The sequence below is a fragment of the Halyomorpha halys genome, unplaced genomic scaffold (genome assembly GCF_000696795.3).
Source record: "Halyomorpha halys isolate HHAL.00 unplaced genomic scaffold, Hhal_1.1 Scaffold604.1, whole genome shotgun sequence".
In the NCBI taxonomy this organism is placed as follows: domain Eukaryota; kingdom Metazoa; phylum Arthropoda; class Insecta; order Hemiptera; family Pentatomidae; genus Halyomorpha; species Halyomorpha halys.
The window spans coordinates 598,589-623,250 of NW_027105224.1; the positions used below are offsets into that span (position 1 = coordinate 598,589).

Consider the following 24,662-nt stretch of genomic DNA (forward strand, 5'->3'; position numbering starts at 1 on the left):
GTCAAACTAGCAATCAAAACCCTAATCTTGTAACTTTTTTTTTTATGTATTTGAAGTTTTAAATACAGTATTAATTAAGAACAGTAATAATTAAAAGAAAAAAAGACTCGATTAGAATCTTACGACTAAACCAGCCAAGAGACCTCGTTTAGAAATAATGTTAGTTTCCAAAGTTTGGAACTTACATTTTAGCAAATTTAAATATAAAATATTTGACTGCAGGTATATTGTAACAGATCAAATCACTATTAAACCTATATAATACAAAATAAACATACAAAAATTTGGTATGGTGCATGCATTACCCAACTTTCACTGAAATTATTTCCAGGACGTTTCAGATCATATATTTTTGTATAGTTACTACGGTAACACATTCCCGTACAAATGTTCCGAACAAGTCTTTGAGTTAAAGAATAATAATAACTAATAATTAATCAACTAAACCCATTTTCAGCCGTTTTTAGACAAGTATAATAGCACTAGAATGAAGGATATCAGGATTCATTTCCAGGGGTACCATAAAATAAATTCCGACACATCTAAGTGGGATTCGAATCCTCAACTTTCTGAACCAAGCGCTATGGGACCCACGCTCCAACCCGTTCATCAGTCAGGTCCTCTAATATTTCTTAATGCTAAATTTCTTTGGCAAAAGTATTTGCGGAAATTAATTAGAAAATTTAATGACAATAATGAATAAATTCACAAAAAAATTAGCTCAATGTGTAAATGAATGTTAAAAGTGATGGATAATCAAATTTAACAAAACGAAACGACCCCACTAGCTCTGATCAAATGCAGAAAGGTTCTAACGTTTCACTGAACTGCTATAAGGACTGCACAGAGCTGCTATGAGTAAAGCCGGCGATTCATTGTGAGACAAAAACACATAAAGGTATGTGTGTAATAAAACTAAGCATATTAAACTTCTTTTTTTTTGTATTTATTCATTGCAATTGAGTGAATTTGATTTAATATTAAAAAAGGAGTGATACAGGCATGTAGAGAAACTACCCATTGGTAGCACTCTAATCATATTTCTACAGAAGAAGATCTCGAGGCCATCTTCTTTTCAGGCGCCTCGGAGGATTGTTAGGAATAGAAGAAGAAGCAAGGTTCGAGACTAGTGGGTTTGGGTGGTTAGGGAGTTAACCATGGAGGATTGATATCCGATTCTGACCAAATCGACAAGATAGGGAGCATTGAGGTCCTGATGTACAACTTCATTTGTGACAAAGAGAGAAGCATTAAGGATTTTGGATTTTAAGGCTTGGATACGAGAGGAGTTTGATGGTTTAGTGGAGCTCCAAATAGGCCTTTTTATGAACATATAACTGAGTCTTTTGTAATTAGTTGGAAATTTAGACCGTTTGTCTAGCAAGTGTTTCGAGACTTAAACATGGAGGATTGATATCTGATTCTGACCAAATCGACAAGATATGGAGCATTGAGGTCCAGATGTACAACTTAATTTGTGACAAAGAGAGGAGTATTAAGGATTTTGGATTTTAAAGCTTGGATACGGGAGGAGTTTGATGGTTTAGTGGAGCTCCAAAGATCAAAGTCCAAATAGGTCTTATTATAGTCATATAAGTGAGTTTATAATGGAAGGATTGATATCTGGTTCGGGCTAGATAGGTTACATATTAAGTTTTTATAGGAAGATTAAGGTCTTTATGGATGATTTTATTTGTGACAAAGTAGGGAGCATTGAGGATTTTGGGTTGTAAGGATTGGATACGAGAGGAATTCGAAGGTTTCAAAGCTCAACTCCGTATATCCAGGTAGGCCTTATAATTGTCATATAAATCAGTCTTTTGTAATCATTGGAAGTTTAGACCGTTTCTCTAGTAAGTTCTGTAATAGTCGAAATCGATGTGCAGTTTCCTGTCTTTTCAGTCTTGTGTGAGGATTCCAGGTTAGTCGTTTGTCCAGATATAGTCTAAGGTTGCGGATCTGTTCTACAGGGACATGGGAAATATTATTAAAGTATACTTTAGGGCAGTCAGTTGGTTTCCGACGTAGACTAAAGGTGATTTGATGGGATTCGTTGCGATTTATTTTGATCATCCAGATACGGTACCATTCTTCGAGAGTTGCGATATGGGATTGGAGAGTTTGGGATGCAAATAAAGGGTTATTATTGACTGCGAGCACACATGTGTCAGCGTAAGTTGTGAGGATAGTGTTAGGATTGGTTGGGATGTCAGCTGTATAGACGGTGTAGAGGATGGGACCTATACTACCCTGAGGAATACCAACCGATTGAGAGAAGAGGGATGAATAGGAACCATTGTGGTTTACTTTTAATAATCTCTCCGTGTGAAAGGAATGGATAATGAAAAAGAATGTAGGAGGTAGGAATTTACGGAATTAGTATAGCAGCCCGGGTGTCTGACTCGAACGAAAGCCTGTTCTTCATCGAAAAAGACTTCCGTGCAGTACATTCCGCGCTCCAAAGAAGACGAGACAACGTCCACCACACGATGAAATTGCTCGATAGTGGAGTGAGATGTTCGGAATTCAAATTTGAGATCTGAGATTACATGATTGGATTCAAGGATGGAGTATAGGCGTTTCAAAATGAGTTTTTCGAGAATTTTGCCCATAATAGGTAATAGAGATATAGGGCAGTAGGCGGATGGGTATTCTGCTGGCTTTTGGGGGTTGGGTATCATTTTGACTATAGATAATTACCGTGGGTCAGGGAAATATGTGGAATGGAGAACGGCGTTGTATATGTAGGTGAGGAATAGGATGGCTTTTCTAGGAAGAAGTTTTAGGATGTAGGATGTTATTAAATCGTATCCAGAAGCTTTGCAGTTGGGTAATCTCTGAATGATACTGGATATTTCTGATGGAAGATATGCTTTAGGTGGAAGGGTCATTTGGAGTGGAATATTTAGTTCTGCTTCAATACATTCAAGGTGCAATGGGTTAAGGATATTAGGATGCAGAATAAAGGAATAAAGTTTTAGAAAGGTGATATCCGAACATTTTCGATTATTCTTCGTCAGTTCTGGTCCAGGTTAGGGATTCGGTAAGAAGAGGATAGTTAAAGTCTTTAAAATTCAGCAACATTTTAGTCGTCCGCCATAATGATTTGTCAGTAGTTGTAATATTTTCAGTAAAGTTAATTAAATTTACAATTTTTTAATTTCTACTTTTAGTTTGTTAGTCAATTTGATTAATAAACGTTTTATCATTTGAAAATTTGGTCCTATGCCACTTCGATCTTGCTCTGCGTTTCCCCCTTAACAGTAGAGTTGTTTTGCTTATTCTTATTAATTCTATTAGACAAAGTGTTGTCAGTTCTAATTGTTCTTATTGATGATGTGAATTTTTCAATAGCTTCGTCAATGTCTTGTTTTGTCTTCAGTCGAATGTTTAAGTATAGTTTAGTTTCCAGGTCACATTTAAATTTGTTCCAGTCACCTCTTCCTGTAATCAATGTAGGAGCGGAGGGTTTATGTACAAAGCTTGAATGTAAAAAAAAGCAGAACTGGACAATGGTCTTATGAAAGGGTCGTCCAGGGATTCAACAATGGCTTGGGAGGGTGAAATCAGGGAGGTGATAAATATGTCAAGGACATCAGAGCCCTTTTTGAAGGATGTAGGCCAATAAGTCATATTTTTGGGAGAGAGAATAGAATAGGCATCAAACTAAATACAGTAAAAAAATATATGTATATGTATGTGGGAGTGGGTAGCTCAGTGGTAAAGGATTGTTTTCCTAACTCCAAGGACCCGGGTTCGAATCCGGCCATGGAAAATAATTATTTTCTGTTTTATTGTAGCCGTGAGTCGGCCCAATGGTTCAGGAGTCCTCCCGGGGTCCACCCAGCCTCATTAAGGGGATACCCTTATCTGTAAAAATCAGGCGGTCGAGCGTGACTGACCAAATCGCCAACTCCACAACCGTTGGTCTAGTAACAGCACTGCCCCCTGAACCTGATTTAATTTTTTTAAAAAAATTAACATATACACACAAGTTATGATATGAAAAGGAGTATTGTCAACCTTAATACGAACTTCATATATAAACAAATAGTAATAATGTTTATAAAGAGCATTAAGAACGATAATAAAACAGTGTTATTTCAATATTTCTATGTATCGTTATTGTGCCCTTTTTCTTCTTCTTCTTATTTTTTTTTTTATCATTTTCTTTCAGACAACTAATAAGTTACACACACATATAAATTATTAAGGTACTAGTATACAAAATAAGTTCAGTAGCGATCGGGTGCCTCCGGTTGTTGCCGATATTACATTGAATCTACGCTCCTTTCTTTGTTTTTCAAATTCTGTAATATTGTCTATTCATGCTGTTTGGAAAAGAAGATCCAGCCATTCGACTCTGCAGTTATTTTCTTCTATGTATATACATTTCTATAATTGTAACTACTTAATCCGCCGAGGCGTCTGAAAAGATGATGGCTTCTAGACCTTCTTATGTAGAATTATTATTAGAGCGCTTGTTACAAATGGGTAGTTTCTCTACACGTCTGTATCATATTATGATGATCTTACATCAAAATTACTGGATGTATTGATGTGTAAACACAGTTTTAAATATCATTAAATAAATAAACAAAAAAAAATAAATTGTAACTGGAAACAGATAATTTTAGATTATTTATTTAATTTTAGATAGTAAGGAGAGGAGGAAAACGATAATTTCAAAATTTCAGAATAGGCTTTCCATTACTTGACATTTAATGATCGAAATTGTGTTCCCTTTGACGAAGTAATCTATTATTAAAATTAAATAAATTCCTAGTTTTTAAATAGTTTTCTCATTATTTGTAAGGAGAGTTCACGCCATTCTGTCCTAAATAAACCTTCGTGCTAAATCAAACTATAAGACCATCAATTGTGTTAAAAATAGTGGAGTTACGGGAGATCATTAGTGCCTAGGGGTATAAATGGGTCGATCCGAAGAGTTCCTCCAATGAATGGAAGTGGTAGGATTGCTCCTCAGTTCGTGGGAGGGGACGGTTTGTTCAGTTAGATAAAGGTTTCCAACTTCCCCACTCCCCTTCCCGCAACCCCTAGAGAATTTTCTAGACAAGAAAAACAATTCTTAGAAGTGTTAGTGTTATAAATAGTGTGTAAGAGGATAATGGGAAAGCGGGTGGACTATAGCTAATAACTTCCTACAGAGTTCTCTCAGGGGTTACAATTTCAACATGGCGAAGGCTAATGAGGGATGTGGATGATTTAGTCGAGTAAAATTTGTTCTTGATGGATTGTGGGAAAATGCTTTTTAATATCACTTAGAATTCCTCTCGTATCCAATCCTTACAATCCAAAATCCTTCGTAAAATCCTAAATGCTCCCTACTTTGTCACAAATAAAATCATCCACAAAGACCTTAATGTTCCATTTGCAACCGATCTAGCCCGAACCAGTTATCAATCCTTCCATTACAAACTCCCTAACCACTCAAACCCATTAGTTTCTAATCTTGCTTCCTCTTTTATTCCGGACAATCCTCTGAGGCATCTGAAAAGAAGATGGCCTCGAGACCATATTTTGTAAAATTGTTTTTAGAGTGTTACTATGGGTAGTTTTTCTACATGCTTGTACCATACCATTATGATTTCCTCAAATTTACTTGATGTATTTATGTACAGTTGTAAATATCAATAAATAAATTAAAAAAAAAAAATATCACTTAGGAATAATTTGGCTCTTGGTCCCGGTTAATTAAACAACGAGCATGTATCCGGAACCGAGCTATGCATTGCAAGTTATTTTATTTAATCAATTAATATAGGAACAAAAAATATATTATTAACTTGTAGAATAGTATTTCATAATTAGTTTATTACTTTTTTATAACACACGACAATGTCAATAAAATAAAGTTGGAGTACTGTATTTTTAAGCGTTCTGATTTTTCTCTCAGACAGCCGCAAAACAAAACAAAACACCTCAGCTCAAAAGTACGTTTTATGGTCCCTCTTATTTCATTTAAATATATAAATTCTTGAAATATACCAAACATTTATTTCAAATCATTAATTGAGGTTTTCTTCAACGTTTCGAAAATTTGATATGTTAAGAAATCGTTATTACTGAACCTAACTATTTTATTTTAAGTTATTGGATGACGTTTTCTGTTGGCTATGGGTCCATAATTGTTAGAAAGAAATGTTATTAGGTTTTGAGAAGTGTTAATAATACGGAGGGACGATAGCATTTTTAACATTTGATTGATGGCCATACTAATTAAAAGCGATAATTTGAATTATGTAAACGGTTCAATAAAGAGACCAACTAGATCTAAGGAAGCAGGAAAATATGAAACTGGGAGATATAGAATAAACAATTGGCGGTTCTGAATTAGAACAGATAAAATATTGTTGCTTTAGTGGAAAACACTGCAAAATAATACCAATAAAATTACGAGCTCGTAAGGCTAACCTAAAATAACATTGTGATTTTAGAGAACACGTTAATTCATTTACAACGTATGTAATATATTATACCTATATACTATGTTATAATATAGTTAATAAACTGAAAGATATGGGTATTAATATATGAGTCCAGAAACGTTTACATCCAAATTCGAGTTTCTAAGTGGTGTTAAATGTTTTGTTACACTAACAGATGACCATCATGATATACTATTGTTCAATTTAGGAAGTTTTAAAAATTATATGGTTGTAGTTAACAATATTACTAATTTGCAATCGGGCGAGGGCATTGAGTTACTTTCAAAGGTAGAATATTCACAATATTTGCAGAAATGTGGAATTAAGGTTGACTTTCCTTTATCCGACACATATCAACTCAGCGGAATGGCATTTCTCAACGAATAATTTACATATATCTTGCTGAGGGTAAGTGAATCAAAGCTAATCGTATCAAAACTCATAGAAACAATATGTAATGAACCTGTGTTCACAACCAGCAATTTAAGAAAGAGAAGCACTACCAAACAATCTAGGGAGTGAAACGCCATATGTCATAGAAGAAAGATTCCATCCATGCATTTTTGCAAGTCTCAATTGAGAATAAAGAAAGTCGAGTTTGATACAGAAAAAAAAGAAAATTAGTTTTATCAAATATGTGATATTTCTGTATCGGTAACTGAAAGCTAACTCAAACAGCAATAAGGAGAATAATGCAAGTTATCCTTGGCTATTGAAATTTTAAAAAAATAATGAATTAAATAAAACTGCTCGACCTGAGATACAGGAAGACAAGACATGTAAGGAAATGAAAGCGAAAATAAGAATGCGCACGAGAAAGGCTAGTAGTACAGACAATAAAGTCGGGAAAGGATTAAAACAATGCTTTAGAAAAAGTAGGAAGACCGGAAAAAGGATATACGCAATTAGATACCTAATGATGGAATGCTAAGCAATAGTTTATAAAAAAACTACAAGAAGCAATAAACTTAGCCACATCTGTTCCTGATCTTTAAAGGTGGATTAAATTTGAGAGCTATGGACACTAACTAGTTCACTGATCACCCTAGAAGTCAGTGCAATTCCCGCCTAGCCAAAACCACATTTATTATTATCACATCAAGCACATTCATATAATTCACCATTTATTGCAACAAGCAATTAACATTGGTATTCTGAATACAGATGAGATCCCGCTGGATTCGGGCAACGAGCTCATTAAAGACGAACTAAACAAGTTCTACTACAAGGAAAATAAGAGTTGGTAACAAAGTGCTATGTATTGACAATCCGGGGTATTATTAAGGTGTTTTTTCATCTTTCCCTATACCTGGTCAGGGTATCCTTCTGGGAAGCTTTTAGCATCCTCGGATGTGGAAACATTTGTATTAAGTTTGTCACATTACCAGAGGCCCCTGAGAAAATTAGATTGGCTAACCTTTAAGTATCGAAGCAGAAAATAGGTTAGGACGAGGGACCAGAATCAAATTAACTAGGTGCAGACCCTTCCTGGACAAGCCAAACTTTTTGTTACACATCCTCGGCCCTGAGGAGGGGGACGCCTGCCTCGGGAGTCTTCGGACATCGACGACTAATGAGATAAGAGTTTCAAAATAAGGTAACGCCTTAAAAGGAGTAGTGGGAGAAAAAGAGTAGGGTAACAAGGGCAGGAAAAGGAGCCATTGCAGGACGAGACGGGACGAAGAGCAGACAGAGGACTCAAGAGGAAGGCTCAGACGAGTGAGGACAGTCAGCAGGATGCGCTTCGACCAAACGGAGGCCAGGAGACCTGGACATCCCTGATGAAACAGAAGACACCTACGGCACTACATCCCACGGCATCAGCAGCTATAAGTATAAATTAACTAATAAGTAATCATGTAACAATTTATATTTTATGGCAACCTTTATCTGAATCATTTGAATCATTTTAATTATAATAACAAATTGTAAATAAATACTTAGTTTCTTTATATAGTTTATATACTGTTATATATCCCAATATACCACTCTTTATTATCCTATATAATCAATGGTAAGAACATTTTATGAATATAAAGGTATTTAATTGGTAAACTGGTAAACACACAAACAGCCTTTGGAAAGGAATCCAATTATAATAATAGTTTTTTAGGACTCAATTTATAATCAATTAATTAATTTATTTTTGGATAATTGCCTTCAGCGATTATCCTGGCATCCCAAGTAAATCAGCTACTAGTACATAGCAAAAGATTCGTTTGAGAGATGCTATAAAGACTATTAATTGTTTCCATAATCCTTTTTTATATTTGATTGAACTTTCAGATTACCGTAAAATATTTTATGTTAATTAATTATTTATCTTTATCTAACTCTTCCTTAGAGCAGTTCTAGCTCTCTAATTTCCTGAATTATTTCAGTCAATTATTTTATCATATAAAATTTAAGAAGAATTCACTTTTTTAACAGTCCTAAAGCCGTGAATCGCAAATAATTGTTTACAGTTTTTGGTAATTTGCGTGAAACGGCCCGGACACCCGATTTCTCATTAGGACCCGCCTTCGAAATCAGAATATTAACATCCAGGCGAGGAACCCCAAATACCTGTCATTTGATGCGACCTCGAGAAATAAATGTTTCAATAATGCATTATAAAGTAATAATAACACTTTGTATATGATTTAATAATAATAACAAAAGAAAGTTTTTTGATTCGTTCCTCGTCCAAAATATTTTTTATGCGCTCATGAACTCATGTAATTAAAAGAAAGATTTTCATATTGTTTTGCATTAATTATCATTGAAAATAAAAATATGAATTACGTGTGTTAAACAATATATTAAAAAAAAACAGATTTCATTTAATGTTCAGAATTCATGATCATGTACATAATTTCGGTTTGATGACAAATTTCCTTTCTTTTTCATGTGCTAGAATAGATTTATTATAATCAATGTTTATGTAAGTCAGTGCTGCATGCCAATACTGTTTTATTATTCCACCTCCTTACTGAGTTTTTTAAAGAAATATTTTTCTGGTGTTGGATTTTTCCCAATCGACTTATGATGATAAAAACCCAAGTTTAAGAGAATTCCTACCGTTGGATTTCAAGGTACGTTTTGTGAAGAAATAGACAACAAAAGCTCTTATCTTGTACGTAGTATAAGACAATGGGTCCCTCAACACTTTTTTCGAAAAAACTTCATTAATTCACTGTAATGGCCAGGAACTCCTAATTGGTAAAATTCGCTTTTAGATATGTAATTGTTGGTGCGAGGTGCCTGTCGTATATGAAAAAGCCCAATCTCTTCACCCAAGAAAACAAAAAAATTAAGTTTTAATTAAAAAAAAAATATACAATAGAAAATTTATCTAGAAAGGTGATTAAAAAAAAATTAAAAATAAATCTTTCTTTAGGCTTTAAAAATACTAATGAAACTTCTATTAACATGCACTATTACATCAACAAAAAAAAATTTTGTGTGCTTATATTCGTACAATTAAAATTGTACATCACTTATAATGCTTACCTCTTGTGGAAACTATTACGACATTCAGATTTTGACAGCGCAACTTTTTTTAAAACACAATTCATTTACATTAAAATGCTAACCTTTTCATTATTTTATTTAAAACTGTGATTTATTATCCATCTAAACAAATTACACAAACATGTTTTTCTATTTTTTGGCATGGGCGTGCTCAAATTCGCGACACATTTTAACATGTATATAACCCATTTTTCTCCTCGTTTATCTTTTGAAAATTCTTTTCCGTCAAACTTGAAGTTGAGGAATGCTATGCAATCTAAGCTTTTTATATACCACTTTATGGCTCATAGAATGTTGTGACATATAAGTAATTGCCTTTTGTCATAAACATCTTCATTATGGAGATCAAAGGCAATGTAGTCTCTGAGAAAATCAAAGGCAAGTTGTATTAAAACTGAAAGACGGGGAACGCTAAGTACACAACTGATAGAAAGTTGACAAGAGGAAATTGGCTGGTTTTCAGCCGCCTTCCTTCCCCCAAATTAGCGAATTTCCTTAATCAAGATAAACACTAACTGGTTTCATGAACTAGGCTTTGGTTCCCTCCATAAGTCTTCCAATTGATGTACTGTGCTAGATCATTTTAACGGAAAGACTTTTACCGGCTATTCAGTTGGTAATTTAAATTTAATAGTTCACATATAAAAATCTGGTAGAGTTTAATATAGAACTGAGGACTTTTCTCTAAGGGGTTACTATATACACTTCTGAAAAGTAAATGTATTTTGTTGAAAAAATTGAATTTTTTTAAATTATTGCACTCGTAAGATTAGATCACTTTAATTTGTCAATAGTTTGGCGTAACGTAGTGCAGCCATTCAAAGGATCTAATGTTGATAAAATCAAGTAATATAATTTAGCATGACAGCTCTAAATCAGTCGTCTAAATCCAAATTTCAATTGCACTACTAGACAATATCTGGCAAAAGGGTTACCAAGTTTTTACTACTCCCCTTGGCATAATTTTCAAAACAATGGAGATACGTCTTCAGTTTAAGTTTCAGACTACAAAACTCGTCTATTGATAACGTGTATATCATAATAGAATCAGTTTGAAGTAGTGATCGAGTAAAATTGAGCAGATTATTGGCTGGTATTGCTTGTAACAGCTGTACATAAAAAAATGTATAAGGACGGAATGACTTGTACCAGGAATCCAACGATACTCCTGAGCACATGATTAATATAAGTGAGGAAGGCTGTCATCTGTTTGTATCATCACCTCATTGAGAGTTCTATGGAGATCTCAGGGCCATATTCTTCCCAGAACCCAGGAGTTTGGATTAGAAAGAACTATTATAATTCTAAATGATATGGTACACTTTGAGTCAAATCCGTAACATTGTTGGTACTAATGTCTATATAGATAATTTAGTTTGTTACCTAAATTGAATGTAGGAAATTAGATTATCATGATTGAATACAAGATTACTTGATTATAACTAAGCGATTAATTATTGTGTTGTAAATTGAAGGTTTAGAAAATATGATTCTTTTCTAGTCTTCTTTGATTAAACTACATTGAAAATCAATTCGAAATATTTACTCCCGGAATGATAAATTGTATCAGAAAGGTGCCATTATTTGTTCAAGCTCCCTATGCTTGTTTAACAGGTAAAGAAAAAGCCTTTGAGTTAAAGGAAGTATAGCAGACGGAGGAAGAAGGACCTCTGACAGAAGCGTTTGAGGTGTTCGTTAGGAAAGGCAAGCGCTGAATTCGGAAAAAGCTCCAATACAAACAGGATTACACATACATAAATGTCAATGGTCGGAAGGGAAATCACTGATAACGGAATATATTAAACAAACAAGGCACAAGAGGGGACTTGCAGTATTTCCTCGGAAGCCAATGTGTGTTCCGATATTTTCTCTTTGTACAATGCATAGCTCTCCAAGAAATCCACTTCCAATCTCCTTTCTATGGCCCTTTATCGTTTTCGATGGAAAATACGTTACTCTCTCGGTGTTAGTTTTGCTATTTCTGAAATTAGTTTATCTTCCATGAGTATTATTTTTAGGTTAGTCAAGTAATAGTATACGTTATTTATAACACTATTGAAATCACTTAATAACATAGGCTTAGAGAGATTTCAAACTTCGAAATGAAATACCTAAAAAAAAAAAACTGTAATTGTTATAATTTCCGTGATAGTTAAAAAAAAGAAAAGAACTTTATCAATTAATAATTTATTTACATGTGAAGATCAATATTGTTCAATTCAGACTTAATATGAAGGAATCGATTTTTAAAATAAAATGCGTATTTTCATGTAACTATCAATTTGGTGGGTATTCCTAGAAATAGGTGTAGTAAGAAACATCCGTAAACCTAGTTTTAAGTTTTATGTTCCCTGGTCCAAAAAAACGTCCTTTGTGGAGTATTAGCTTATATTAGCAAAAACTTAATTTCTCTCCAAGTATTTTTGAAAAATCAAAATTTAAAAGGTGTCCCAATATCAATTTAAAGGGGAACGATTTGATGTTATTACTGTTTTATAATAATAAAATTGTGAAGTCGGAAGTTGCGAGGTAAGAGACTTTAACGTGAGAGGCATCTGGTTTGGAGCGCGCACTATATCGAAACAAGGAGCTTAGTGGAAGATCTTGGTATCGATATTAAAGCTTTCGATATCGTAAAGCTGGCAGAAAATATAGTCCTCGACTCCTAGAGAATCATCCACTCTTATATACATGGTGACAGATAAAGACAGGAATGATTCACAAGGAGGGGCATGCTTATACGAATTTACCACATTTTATTTGTCAATCGCTTGTATTTTTTTTATATTTATTACTTTTTATATCTGTCACTTTTTATAAATTATTATTCTTTTTCTATGTATTTACTTCCTGGTATGGTTGTCTATTTCTTGAGTTTTGTTTTAAATTGTAATTAAATATTACATATACATTTTAAAACTACATTCTATTTTTATTATCATTGGTGATTTGATTAAAATTACTCTCGTACGCTAATTTTTATCCAATTAAGGGAACCGCTTTAAGGGGCAGGCTGAACCCAAAGGTTTGACTCACGGCTGGAGTAACAGAATAAATAATAATATGCTACAGACGAATTTGAACCCGGTTCCTTGGAGTTGCTTTAACACTCAGCCATCCCGCTCCTTATATGTGTATATAAATTATATATGCGGACCTGTCGATTTGTGTGTTTTAACTTATTTATTCATTACATTATTGTATTATTATTATTTTTATTTATTAATTTTTCATTCATGTATTTCTTTTAACCAACTTTTTATTATATATATTTTTTAAATCTATGTAATAGTTTTGTTTTGGTAAAATGTATTTATTTGTTTGTTTTTCTGTAAACTGATCTACTGCTGTGACTGTTATTTCTCTGGTTTGATCTAACATTGCTGCCTAATAGTGAATTTGTTTAACGTATCACGGGAGAGGATCTGAGAGGGTAAATTAGGAAGAGTGAATTCGATCAAATGAAATCAAAATTGTCAAATGAAAAGAAATGGTGAAATAGAAGGAACAAGAAAGGGGAAGAAAAAAAGGAATAAATTGAAATACTTGTATTTAGTATGTAGACTGGAATTGATTGTTTAAGGAAACTGTAGAAAAAAAAATCTGTTTTCTTTCTTTTTTATTATATCATGTAAATATATGTTATTTATATATGTCCGATCACGGATCGGAATCGATTGATTAATATGCTGTGTAATGTAGCAACCCGATGTATTTGGGCAGCATGGATGAATAAAGCATTTCTCTCTCTCTCTTTTTATAAAAGAAACAAAAACAATAAAAGAACAACAAAAAATTATGTATTAATATAATGTATTTTAAATTAATATAAAATGTATTATACTTCTATATATTATGAAGAATTGTTTCACTAGACATGGTGGTATGATATGTACATAGCAACCGATGTGTATGGGCAGTGAACCTTCTATAATAAGGTACAAAGGAATGACTTGGTATTGTTCATTTATTGTAATAGGAAAACTGGGAAAAAATGTGACATTACATAATAGTTATTCTGTTAGTACTATTGTGCTAGCATTAAGGAAGGGATATTATAGTTAAAAATTTTGTTACCAGAACTTCTTTTGGGTCTGGATTTAATAAAATATTTTAAAATAGGGAGGCCTATTACATTAAAGGGATAAAGAATCTGCAGAGGGAAAGGGATTAAGAAAAAAAATGAGCGGCCACGTCCCGAGTTTAAAGGGAGTTGGGGCGAAATTCGTTCTGTCGTCGGAGGTCATATTTCAAAGGTTATTGGGAGCAACTGAAAATGGGTCAGCGATTTCACAAGAATGACAACCATCAAGAGCACGCCTTCTCCAATACTTCACTGTATCACACATCTCACATCGCCCTTCGTTCCGATGACCTTTAGAATTGTATTCACCCTACGGAAAAGGAAGATGTATTGCCCAAGTGTTTGGCTAGGACCTTCAGCTCTGTCATCCGCATAGTGGAAAATGGAGAAGTAATTCTGTATTACCAATTCGTTAAAGACAACAAGTAAGGTGTCTTTAACGATTTTTTTAAATACTTGATTTCCTTGTAAACTTTTATTGGAACAATACATTCTGCTACACTAAAGGGAAATGGAAGTTAGGAATTTCAGTACACATTAAATAAAAATAAATAATAATAATAAAAAAATACAATAATTGAGTACAAACTAAAATGGATTTAAGTAATATAAAATAAGAAAACAACTGACGTGAATAATAGAAATAAAGGAAAAAAAAATCTTGTTACGTTTTAATAATGTTATCATTTGTACTAATAAGGTTTGTTGTAATATAAAAGAGCAATGACCCCACAAAAACATAATCTTGATTCTCTAAAATAGCCAAATACTATTAGGTTAACATTTAGCCATTTCAGGCTTAATGGCAGAAAAAACAATATGACCTACGTACAGAAAAGAATGCAATACATCTTTTGTTAACAGCTTAAAAAATGTAAACCCAAATACATACTGAGTACTGTGTTGAAGTACGATGTACTATAACTAGTCAACATTTATGTGATTCATAGGATTGCAATAAACATGCCATCCTCATTTCTGAATCAAACATAATTTTATCGCAGAATGCTTCACTATGAATGCATCTCTGTATCATACAATGCAGCATGAGTCATATATAGTAAGGGGAAGTATTACGATCGTGTAAAATTTCGAATTCGGATTTTTTACGAAAATACACGTTTATATTATGTATAACTGCGGGTCCTGAAAATATATGTTTATGTTTTGTATAAATAAAGGTCCTGAAAATACCAAATGGTCTGTTTGTGCCCGTGAACAGCCTAGTACAGAAAGGGAAAGTCTAATGGATCGTATCTAAAGCGGGTGTATAATCTGGGATGTGACAGCATATTTTTCGATAAAATCAACTGACCAGAAGTACCCACTTTATAGAATCGTTTTCTCAATTTTTTTTTTTTTTATTTTCTCGAAAAAGACAATAACGATTTTAATTAAACTCGCCATGTTAATGAAGAAAAGATTTAAATTTAATATCAGCTTGGTCTTATACTTCTTGAAATAGTCTCACAGGTCTTAAATGACGATTTCTTAAAAACTCTTCTGTTAAAATGCATTTAATTTTATTTAAAAAATAAAGAATTTAAACATACTAAAAAATTGATACGTGCAAAATACCATTGATTGTTTTTAATAACTAAAGGAGAAAAAAAAAAGGAAAATAGATATATCCAATTCGAACAGGAAAAGCAGAGATCGCACGATCTTTCCCGATTGAATTACTGTGTCTCTAGAACTATTCAACTTAAGAGTTTTATTATAGCTCAGATTTTATCACATTTACTCTACTATCTATTTCTTATAGCGGGTAACTTTAAAGATATTGAGCACTAAATGAAAAATGAGAGACAATTTTAGGTTCTTGTAAAATAAAGTTGAAGTTTGGTGCAGTGTAACTGAAGTAGTATATGGTTCAATAGTTACTTTTCAAGGATTTTTACTGTAGTTATTGTACAGCCTAAGTAAAAATTGAACTACTTTCTGACATAAAGTAACGCGCATTTTTTCCTTGAAAATTATTAAATTATTTTACATTCATTTTAGGCATCAAAGGTTTTAAATGGCAGGCAAAGCTTTTGCTTATAATGGAATACAGTTTCATAGTTCATTTTCAAACCTTATAAAAAGATAAGTATTTTTTTTTGGTTCTGGCTATAAAAACTGAATGCAATTAAAATATTGCAATAAAACTAATTCATCATGTCTATCAAAAATAAATCATTGTAATCATTGTATTGTAACCAACATGAATGAATAGTGATCCTTGGAAGCCGTGTTATTCATGCGTGACTTAAAAATTGCCAGCTGTTTGGGAATCATCCATAGATATTTTTCATTAATGAGTGCTAGGAAAAAGTATATATATGTCCAACGTGATTGGACTTTAGCGTGAAATCTTGACTAGAACAGGATCCGATCTGTTTCATGAGGCAACAATTGTGAGATTGGACGGTGAACATGACAGGAGCCAGCTCTAATTAAAGGGGACCTGTAGGTGTTTCATAAGCCCCTGTGTCCACCCCCCACTAGGGTTCCAACATATTCCTATCTCCTGTAATTATTGAGGGATCCTCACTGTTTCACATTTCCCTCATTAGATTTTAGTGGATACTTGTGTAAGCCGATTAGTTGTCCATCTCTACCGCTTACATTTCTTGGTCTAATTCAATTATTAATAAGCTCATTTACAGGAATTTACATATGTATTGTATTTCAGAAATACATGCGAATACACATTCCCTCTGAATAATATCACGTGGCTGTGTTTCTTTAAAGGAACAATCTGCAACTATATTGTTTAGGCTAGAACCTCTTGAGGCTATCTTTTTTTTTCAGGAGTTTTTAAGAAACTATGGGAGATCGATTAAGAAGCAGGTGAGAAATTAGTGTGCTTGTTATTTTCACTTCGATAAACTGTAATACGAATTTTCAATACTTAGTATGTAAGTACTATTTTTTTAGTGTGATCCACACACACAAACACAAAAAAAAATAGGAGTTTAGAGTCTTCGAGTGTCCCCCACTCCGAATATTTCAAGCGCTTAAATCGAAACCATTTTTTTTTAATAAAAAAAAGTTATAGGAACTATTCGAAATATCATTTCACAACCATTGTAAAACCATGTTTATAAATTTGACTACTGGTGAGTGATAAAAAAACTAGCCACAGGTGATTCAGTTACGGTTTTAATACCTAAATAAGATATCAGTTATTTATTTTGCAAAATGATCCCCTCCCCTCCACCATTTGTTACTTATCTTGATTAGGTGGTTAGAGAATCAGTTATTGTAAAGTAACCAGTTACTATAATGAAATTATTGCCTTAATTTTTTTTAATGAAAATGGCAAGTTATTAAAAAAAATGTATTAAACTATTCTGCATTTAGTACATGTTCATAAAAAGTGTATACCGACTGCTCGAAAACTTTGTTCACTTCTTGAATTAATGACATTGATATCATACAATCTTTTGCACGATATGCCATGCAGATGTATATATTTTAAAAGTCACTATATATACTTATTAATGGCTTTGTTAGAATATCGATATTTTAATAACAATATAATATAATATTTTAAGATCATATAAATAAATACCTTATTAAACTATTACTTCAAATTAAATTTATTATAATAACATTTCATATAAATTAATTATTGATATGAATTAATCGATAATGGAGAGTTATCATGTTTTTCACTAAAATTATGAGTATCGTTATTTGTTCATACTCATCATAGTATTTAACTAATACTATTACCAATAAACATAACTCATCTTCAAATGACCAATATGCTTTTGGGATCTAAAATAATTTTATACATACATGTACATCTTATATTAAATATTAAACGTCAATCTAATATAAATACATGAGTTATATATAAGTAGTCATATATAAATCACGAGTTTATGAAGCTCCGAAGAAAAGAAAGAAATTATACAGTGATTAATCTTGTTTCGTCTGACATATTTTAAATAAAATTAATCCAGATACCGATTTCAAACAAAGTTCACAAGAATAATAATTCGTTTGCCTTAAGTACTCTATAAGTATAGTAAAGCACCTTACGCTTCATTAAAATTCTGTACGTAAACTCAGCATTAAAGAATGCAGGATTAGACAAATGCAAGTGGGTGTTAACTTTTTTTATTTGTTTGTGTGCTTTTCGTCCAGAATAAAAAACATTCCTAGTTACAAATATTTCATTAGAACGTTTTTCTACCCCCCTCCCCTTCACCCCATGCTGTACGTTTTCCAACCCATTTAATTGCTATGGTCTCTAATTTCATTTAATTTATACCATCTCTGTTGGCTTTTCTAGTTGTTTCGTTGTAGGAGGAAAGCCTGTATTGAATCTATATACAAATGTATTAAATACTTGAAATAATTAATTCATGCAATATTGTGTTCTCTAATCTACTTGATGTACATTATAGTTCTTGGAATTATGATCTCTAAAAATCTGAAGCAAAGAGTATGCTATGATATACAACTGTGAGACCTGGGCTCAAACACGCAGAGAAAGCAGAATCGAGAGATTTGAAAGTCCTTAGTACACTTACAGGAGCGATCTGGGGTCAGAGCCTTAACCCATGCAAGAGAAGAACTAACAGTAAACTGCTTGCAGAGCCAGTCCAGTCAATATTTCATGACATGAAGGCAAGGAGGTCAAGTTGGGTAAGACATATAGCTCGGAGCAATCCATCCGGACGCCTATACACAACAATGAATGCTACTATAGTTAGCAAGAGACCAAGTAGGAGGCCAAAACCATATGGATAAACAGAATCAACAAAGATGTAAAAGAGCTGCATGCAAACTGGAAAGCAGTAACCAAAGACAGGAAGGAGTAGAGAAGGCTGGTTCGGGCGGATTAGGATCTACAAAGACTGTAGAGCCAACCGAAAAAAAAATATAAATAAAAAGAAATTTGGAATAAAAATATTTGGCTAAACAACCATTTAACATAAGTCCTTGATGAGTAGTTATTTATCTTCGAGAGTCTTGTGGTCTGAAGAAAGACGCTATTTATACCAAGATAAAATATTTGCTAGAGGTTTACGATAATAAGTTCTAGACAAATAGGATTCTATACCAAAGCATAGAAGTTCAGCATAGAACGAAACCTCGGAAATAAAATATTTTCGGACATTGAAGTTGGTTTTTCATTAGGTTTAACGCCTAATGCACTACATATTAGATAGACAAAACAGATTCCCACACTTGTTATCAATCTATTCTAGCCCAAGTGTGAAGGTAGGTATTTTATTAACTGGGTCCTACTGAACATGAAAGTCAACTCTCCATGATAGGATTGACCGACACACACTCCGTCCGGACTATCCTAACCTCTATTAATAATAACAAATATAATATGAGTATGCAAAGTTTACCTGGAATCCATCATAGGTCCAACTTCCGAACTTCATCTCACATCGCTGATCATCGAAGGGAAACCAGGTAATGTCGATCTTACAGGTGCTCTTGAAGATACCCGGTGGTACGTAGAGGCAGCTACCGTTGTTTCTCACCACCACGTTCGTTGGATAGGTGCCGTCGAAACCTTCGTCCGCACTGAAACAGTTAATTTTTTATTTATCTAAATGCTATCAGCGTGTATGAAATAATTATAATGCAATAAGTATTTAAAACAAAGATATATTTGTCATTTTAATAATCATTTGATGGGGAAAACCAAAAAAAAAACAAAAATTCGAAATTCGATTCAGAAAGGATATATTATTTTTGTTTCTGAAATAAGTCAGTTACGACATTTTTATTAAATTTAATGGCATTTCAGAATATAGATTTGAATTTCAATAAAAATGGTTACATGATTCATGGAGTAATCAAACTACTACAATATTTCGACTACCTTCATTAATCTATAAGAAATATAGCATTATACAGTTTACTTTTTAAACTGATCTTGTGTTTTGTGTTACATGATTATTATAAACTATATTTTTTATTCTCCCTTTTATCACTGATTTGCCTGAAACATCATTTGTGTATTTTTTTAAAAATTTTATTAACAAAAAATAAAAAAGGAAGGATTACAAAGAAAAGGAAAAAAAAAACGATATAGAGAAAAAATGGATAATTATGAATAGAAATAAAATATTTGTTGAATGAAGTACTGTTACTAGACCAACGGTTGTGCAAAGAGGTGATTTCGACAGAATCACGCTTGACCACCAGATTTTTATCCAATTGAGGGTACCCACTAAATGAGGCATCCAATGTATAATTTAATATTAAATACATTCTGTTAGCCAATTAGAAAGCTCATTTTCTTTATTATTTTATTTTGTGTACTCTTCTGGCTCTTCATAGAGATTTTCAATACAGATGTCCTCCGTATATTAAATTAAGAAAAATCGAACCAGTGCTACTGTTTTTCTTCCTTTCTGAGGGAAGAGGTAAGTGATATTTTCAATTACGAAAAGTTTTTTTGCCACAACAATAGAAAAACATTTAAAGTAAAAAAAATGTATATGTGCAATGATAAATATTGGCAAATAGGACTGGTGGTAGAATAAGGGAGAAAAATAATAATTAAGAAACAAAAACATTTATTAACAAAAAATGTGCGTAAAATGATGAATTATTTTATTAAATTTATCATGTAATTTATAATACCTTGTTTTTTAAATACTTCATACTTATTGATTTTACTTTTTTAAGAAATTCAAGAAATAAGTAACCCTAAAAATTATGCAAGATATGATTAATTAAAAATAATTGACAGATATTATTCGGATACCGTTTAAATTGGTTTTGAGACATTATAGAGCATTATAATTAATATGAAAATATAAGAACTATGTTGTATATCCGGAACGTAAACAAATTTGCTAAGGGCACGCACATTTCTACTTGTTTTCAGTCATTAAAAACTTTTGAAGAATAAGTTCTATGTTGTTTTAAAAACATAATAAGAATTGTTAGTAATTACAAATTAATTCTATTATAATCCTGCTTGTACTTCATTAATTCTGTTCAAAGACCACTGCTATTTTCTAAAAACAAAGTAAGAAAGTAGTAATTAAGATAAGAAAAAAAAGGGCAAAGGGAAGAGAAAGGCGAAACTTATTATGGCTTATACACTAACATAATTCTTTCACAAACGACGCTTTAGCGATTAATTAAAAAAAGAAAAAGGAAAAGTGAAAAAAAGAACCAATCGATCTTTATTCTATTCGCCAAGTTTTCTTAAAACCCAACAAACTGAACTAATTACGGGGGTTGATAAATATTAATTAGTTTTGATGAAACGGATGATTGTTTATTCTTTGGGAATTGGGTTTTCTGGGCCCTGTTTCATAATAAGGTACAAACTAATACTATTAGTCTTGTCGAATTAACTTAATACAATTACACTGGCTTGAATAATAGTAACTTGTACTTTAGTACTTTTTAACTCCTGTAAGATCACTAATAGTCCTCCCTATTATGAAAAAGATAAGTATTAGTGCAATTACCACGTTGTTTCTAGACTTGTATTTTGAACCAATACTATTAGCTATTATTATGAAACTGGGCCCTGCTGGAATATTTTGTAGCTATCCGAACGAGGGTTGACCCTATCTAACACGATCCATTATATGCTCTATATTTTTGAAAGGTTATAGTCAGGGTTGTGGTCGAGAAAACAACCCCAACGCACTACCCCACTGCTCCCGCACCCCGTATGCCACAAAATGGCAAGGGAGGGGGATAAAAAAAAAAAAAGGTCGAGAAAACAATAAATAGTTTGAACTATTTATCAATAATCAACCTTTCGACCCACTTTGAAGATCTTCATCAAGGCTAAAATGACAAGATGCAGAGAAAGTAAATGTAATGAAAGTAGCATATAAATAAAAAAATATATAAATTCTTTAAAAGACTTCTAAATCAAAAAATGATATAGTTTTTTGTAATTTACCACTTTATTAAAAAAACATACACAACAAGTAAATTTGATGTGAGTCATATTACAATGGCATGGTACAGACTGAAAGAATCTATCCAATAATAGAGCTCCATAAACATTTCAAGAGGATATTTCGAGGCTATCTCCTTTTTAGACTCCTTGAGGATTATCAGGTAATTAAGAAGAAGAAGAGTTAGAGCAAATTGGGTTTAGATGATAAGGGAGTTAACCATGAAAGGATTCATATCTGATTCTGACCAAATTGGCAAGATATGGAGCATTGAGGTCCTGATGTATAACTTTATTTGTGACAAAGTGAGGAGCATTAAGGATTTTGGATTTTAAGGCTTGGATACGAGAGGAGTTTGATGGTTTAGTGGAGCTCCAAATAGGCCTTTTTATGAACATATAACTGAGTCTTTTGTAATTAGTTGGAAATTTAGACCGTTTGTCTAGCAAGTGTAATAGTCGGAATCGACGAGTGGTTTCCTGCCTTTTCAGTCTAGTGTAAGTATTTCAAGTCAGTCGCTTGTCCAGATATTGTCCTTGGTAGCGGATCTGTGCGATTGTGGTGTAGTTATATGAAAAATAAATAAAAAAATCTAATGAAATTAGAGATGAGTGCAAAATTTCTGATTAATATACAAAATTACTTTTAAGATGATAGGTAATAAATAATAAAATGAATAACTAATGAAGAATATAAAAACGGCAATATAAACTGAGTTTAAAACAATTGAGCAATATCATAAAAAATATAATTGCAAAGGGTAATATAAAAAGATTGGAAAACGATTAGATCTATCATAAAAATAGTAATATAAAGGGAAGGAATAAGGAATAAAATAAATTAAATGTAGCTTTATATTCATATACTTATCTATTTATGGTACTCTTAAGGCACTTTCGAACCTCTAACAAATCGTTTTTACCTTAACAAAAATATCTGGACCATCTTCTAATTCACATACGGTCAACCGTTTATGTACTATAAGTTTTATATTTTTATTTCATCCTTTACTTATCTGAGCTGCTAATCCATAATCGTTTGAGAAGTTCGTCGTTAGTTATGTAACTGCATAGTTACACAAATAGTCATGTCATTGTGTAAGTATAAATTAATTAATTCAGTAGAAATTTCGATATGAAAACGACATAAATAAATCGATTTGAAAATGAAAGAAAAATGTATAGTTATTAATAATTATGAAAAAAAAAATTTCTGTTGCTTTAAAAATTTGTATTGTAGGTTTTCCTAAGGTAAGAATAAAGAATATTAACCTGTATCAGTCACTAGCTTTTTATCTATCTCACTAGGTTGTAGCTGGTTACGGAAATAGGCAAAATATTCGTTAGCTGTGACTGTATGGTTGTTGCAGTCATGAATGTACATGCTCTGGAATGATAGTTGTTAGTATAAGTAATGTCAGTGAAGGCACTGTCACTTTAACTATTACATATATACGCCTTGGCAGTGAACTGTCGTAGAGCCTCCATTATTGTGACACTGGTATTAGCCACTACCATGGTGTAAATATTTGATAGTTACAGTCGTGACGGAATTTACTGTCACACATTTTCTGCTCATTTACTGCCCAAAAACCTAAATTGTATAGTCCCTTGCCATTAATAATAATCCTACCCGAGCTCGAAAAATGAATCCATCATTGGTTAATATTGGCTGATCAAGGTGTGAATTGAACCCAATACGTTCTATGTCAAGTAGGGAGACCTGTCTTAAGGGCGATTTTAACAGCACGCTTCCTCTTCGTTTTAAAAATATATGTATTCATAAACCCCTTAGAATCTAAATTTTTTGAAACCTAGTCTGAAGGGACCTAAGATGGACATGGTGTTCTTTATTTGATGATTTTTTTTTTTCTTCGTTTTATTAGATGTTTACATATACATTCAGATATCGATAGTAGAGATAAGAGAGCACACTCACACCACATTTAAAGGGATATATAAATTAAGTGATAAATTAATAAATGGAAACAAAAAAAAGAAAAGAAAAAAAATTAAACTTAATATCAATTAACACGTAAATATTAATTTTTATTCATTCTGTTTTTTATTATTGTTATTGTTTTTATAATTATATTTTATTGAGGTGATATTAAAATCTGCCACACTCGAGGGCAGTGAGTATTATATCTGTAAATGAATCACACCTTTTATACATAGGAAGCAACAAAATAATAAATAAGAAAAATAAATAAATAGAGTAAAAAATATAGTAATAAAATAAATGATAATAAAAATAAAAAAAAGATAAATATAAAATAAAATGAACCTTTAGGTGGATAAACAATCGGGGAATAAATAATTAATAAACATTTTGTGTTAAAAAAATAAAAGAAAAGAATCAAATCAAAAAACAAAATAAATCATCTGGAACGCTAATTGTTTTGTATTTGTACACGAATATATTAACTATTTAATATTTTAATAAATTTATTCTAAGAAATTTAATAAACAAAATAAATACTAATTTTAGAAAAGTAAATATAGGGAACTAAATGAATAAAACGTATTAATAGAATACAAAAAAACGAACGAAGGACATATATACATTTATGAAATTAATGTTTCTCTGAGACTGTATGTCATAGAATGAATTTGATGAGAATTTCGAGAGAGTGGTTTTGCTTAAGCATTTATTGACTTATAACTTTATTCTTTTGGATAACATTTCATTATATAAAAATAATAATTAAATATTTACATT

General features: G+C 32.1%; 1 protein-coding gene across 5 annotated transcripts in view; it reads right to left on the reverse strand.

The window, feature by feature from the left end:
- LOC106684715 (neuronal acetylcholine receptor subunit alpha-7) overlaps positions 1 to 24,662 on the reverse strand; it is a gene marked incomplete at its 5' end in the record, with an annotated part of 211,926 nt that overhangs the window by 33,836 nt on the left and 153,428 nt on the right. For all 5 annotated transcript variants that reach the window (XM_067049508.1, XM_067049517.1, XM_067049514.1 and 2 more), the window contains 1 exon segment: positions 19,407 to 19,587. In XM_067049508.1, coding sequence (XP_066905609.1) covers positions 19,407 to 19,587 — 181 coding nt within the window.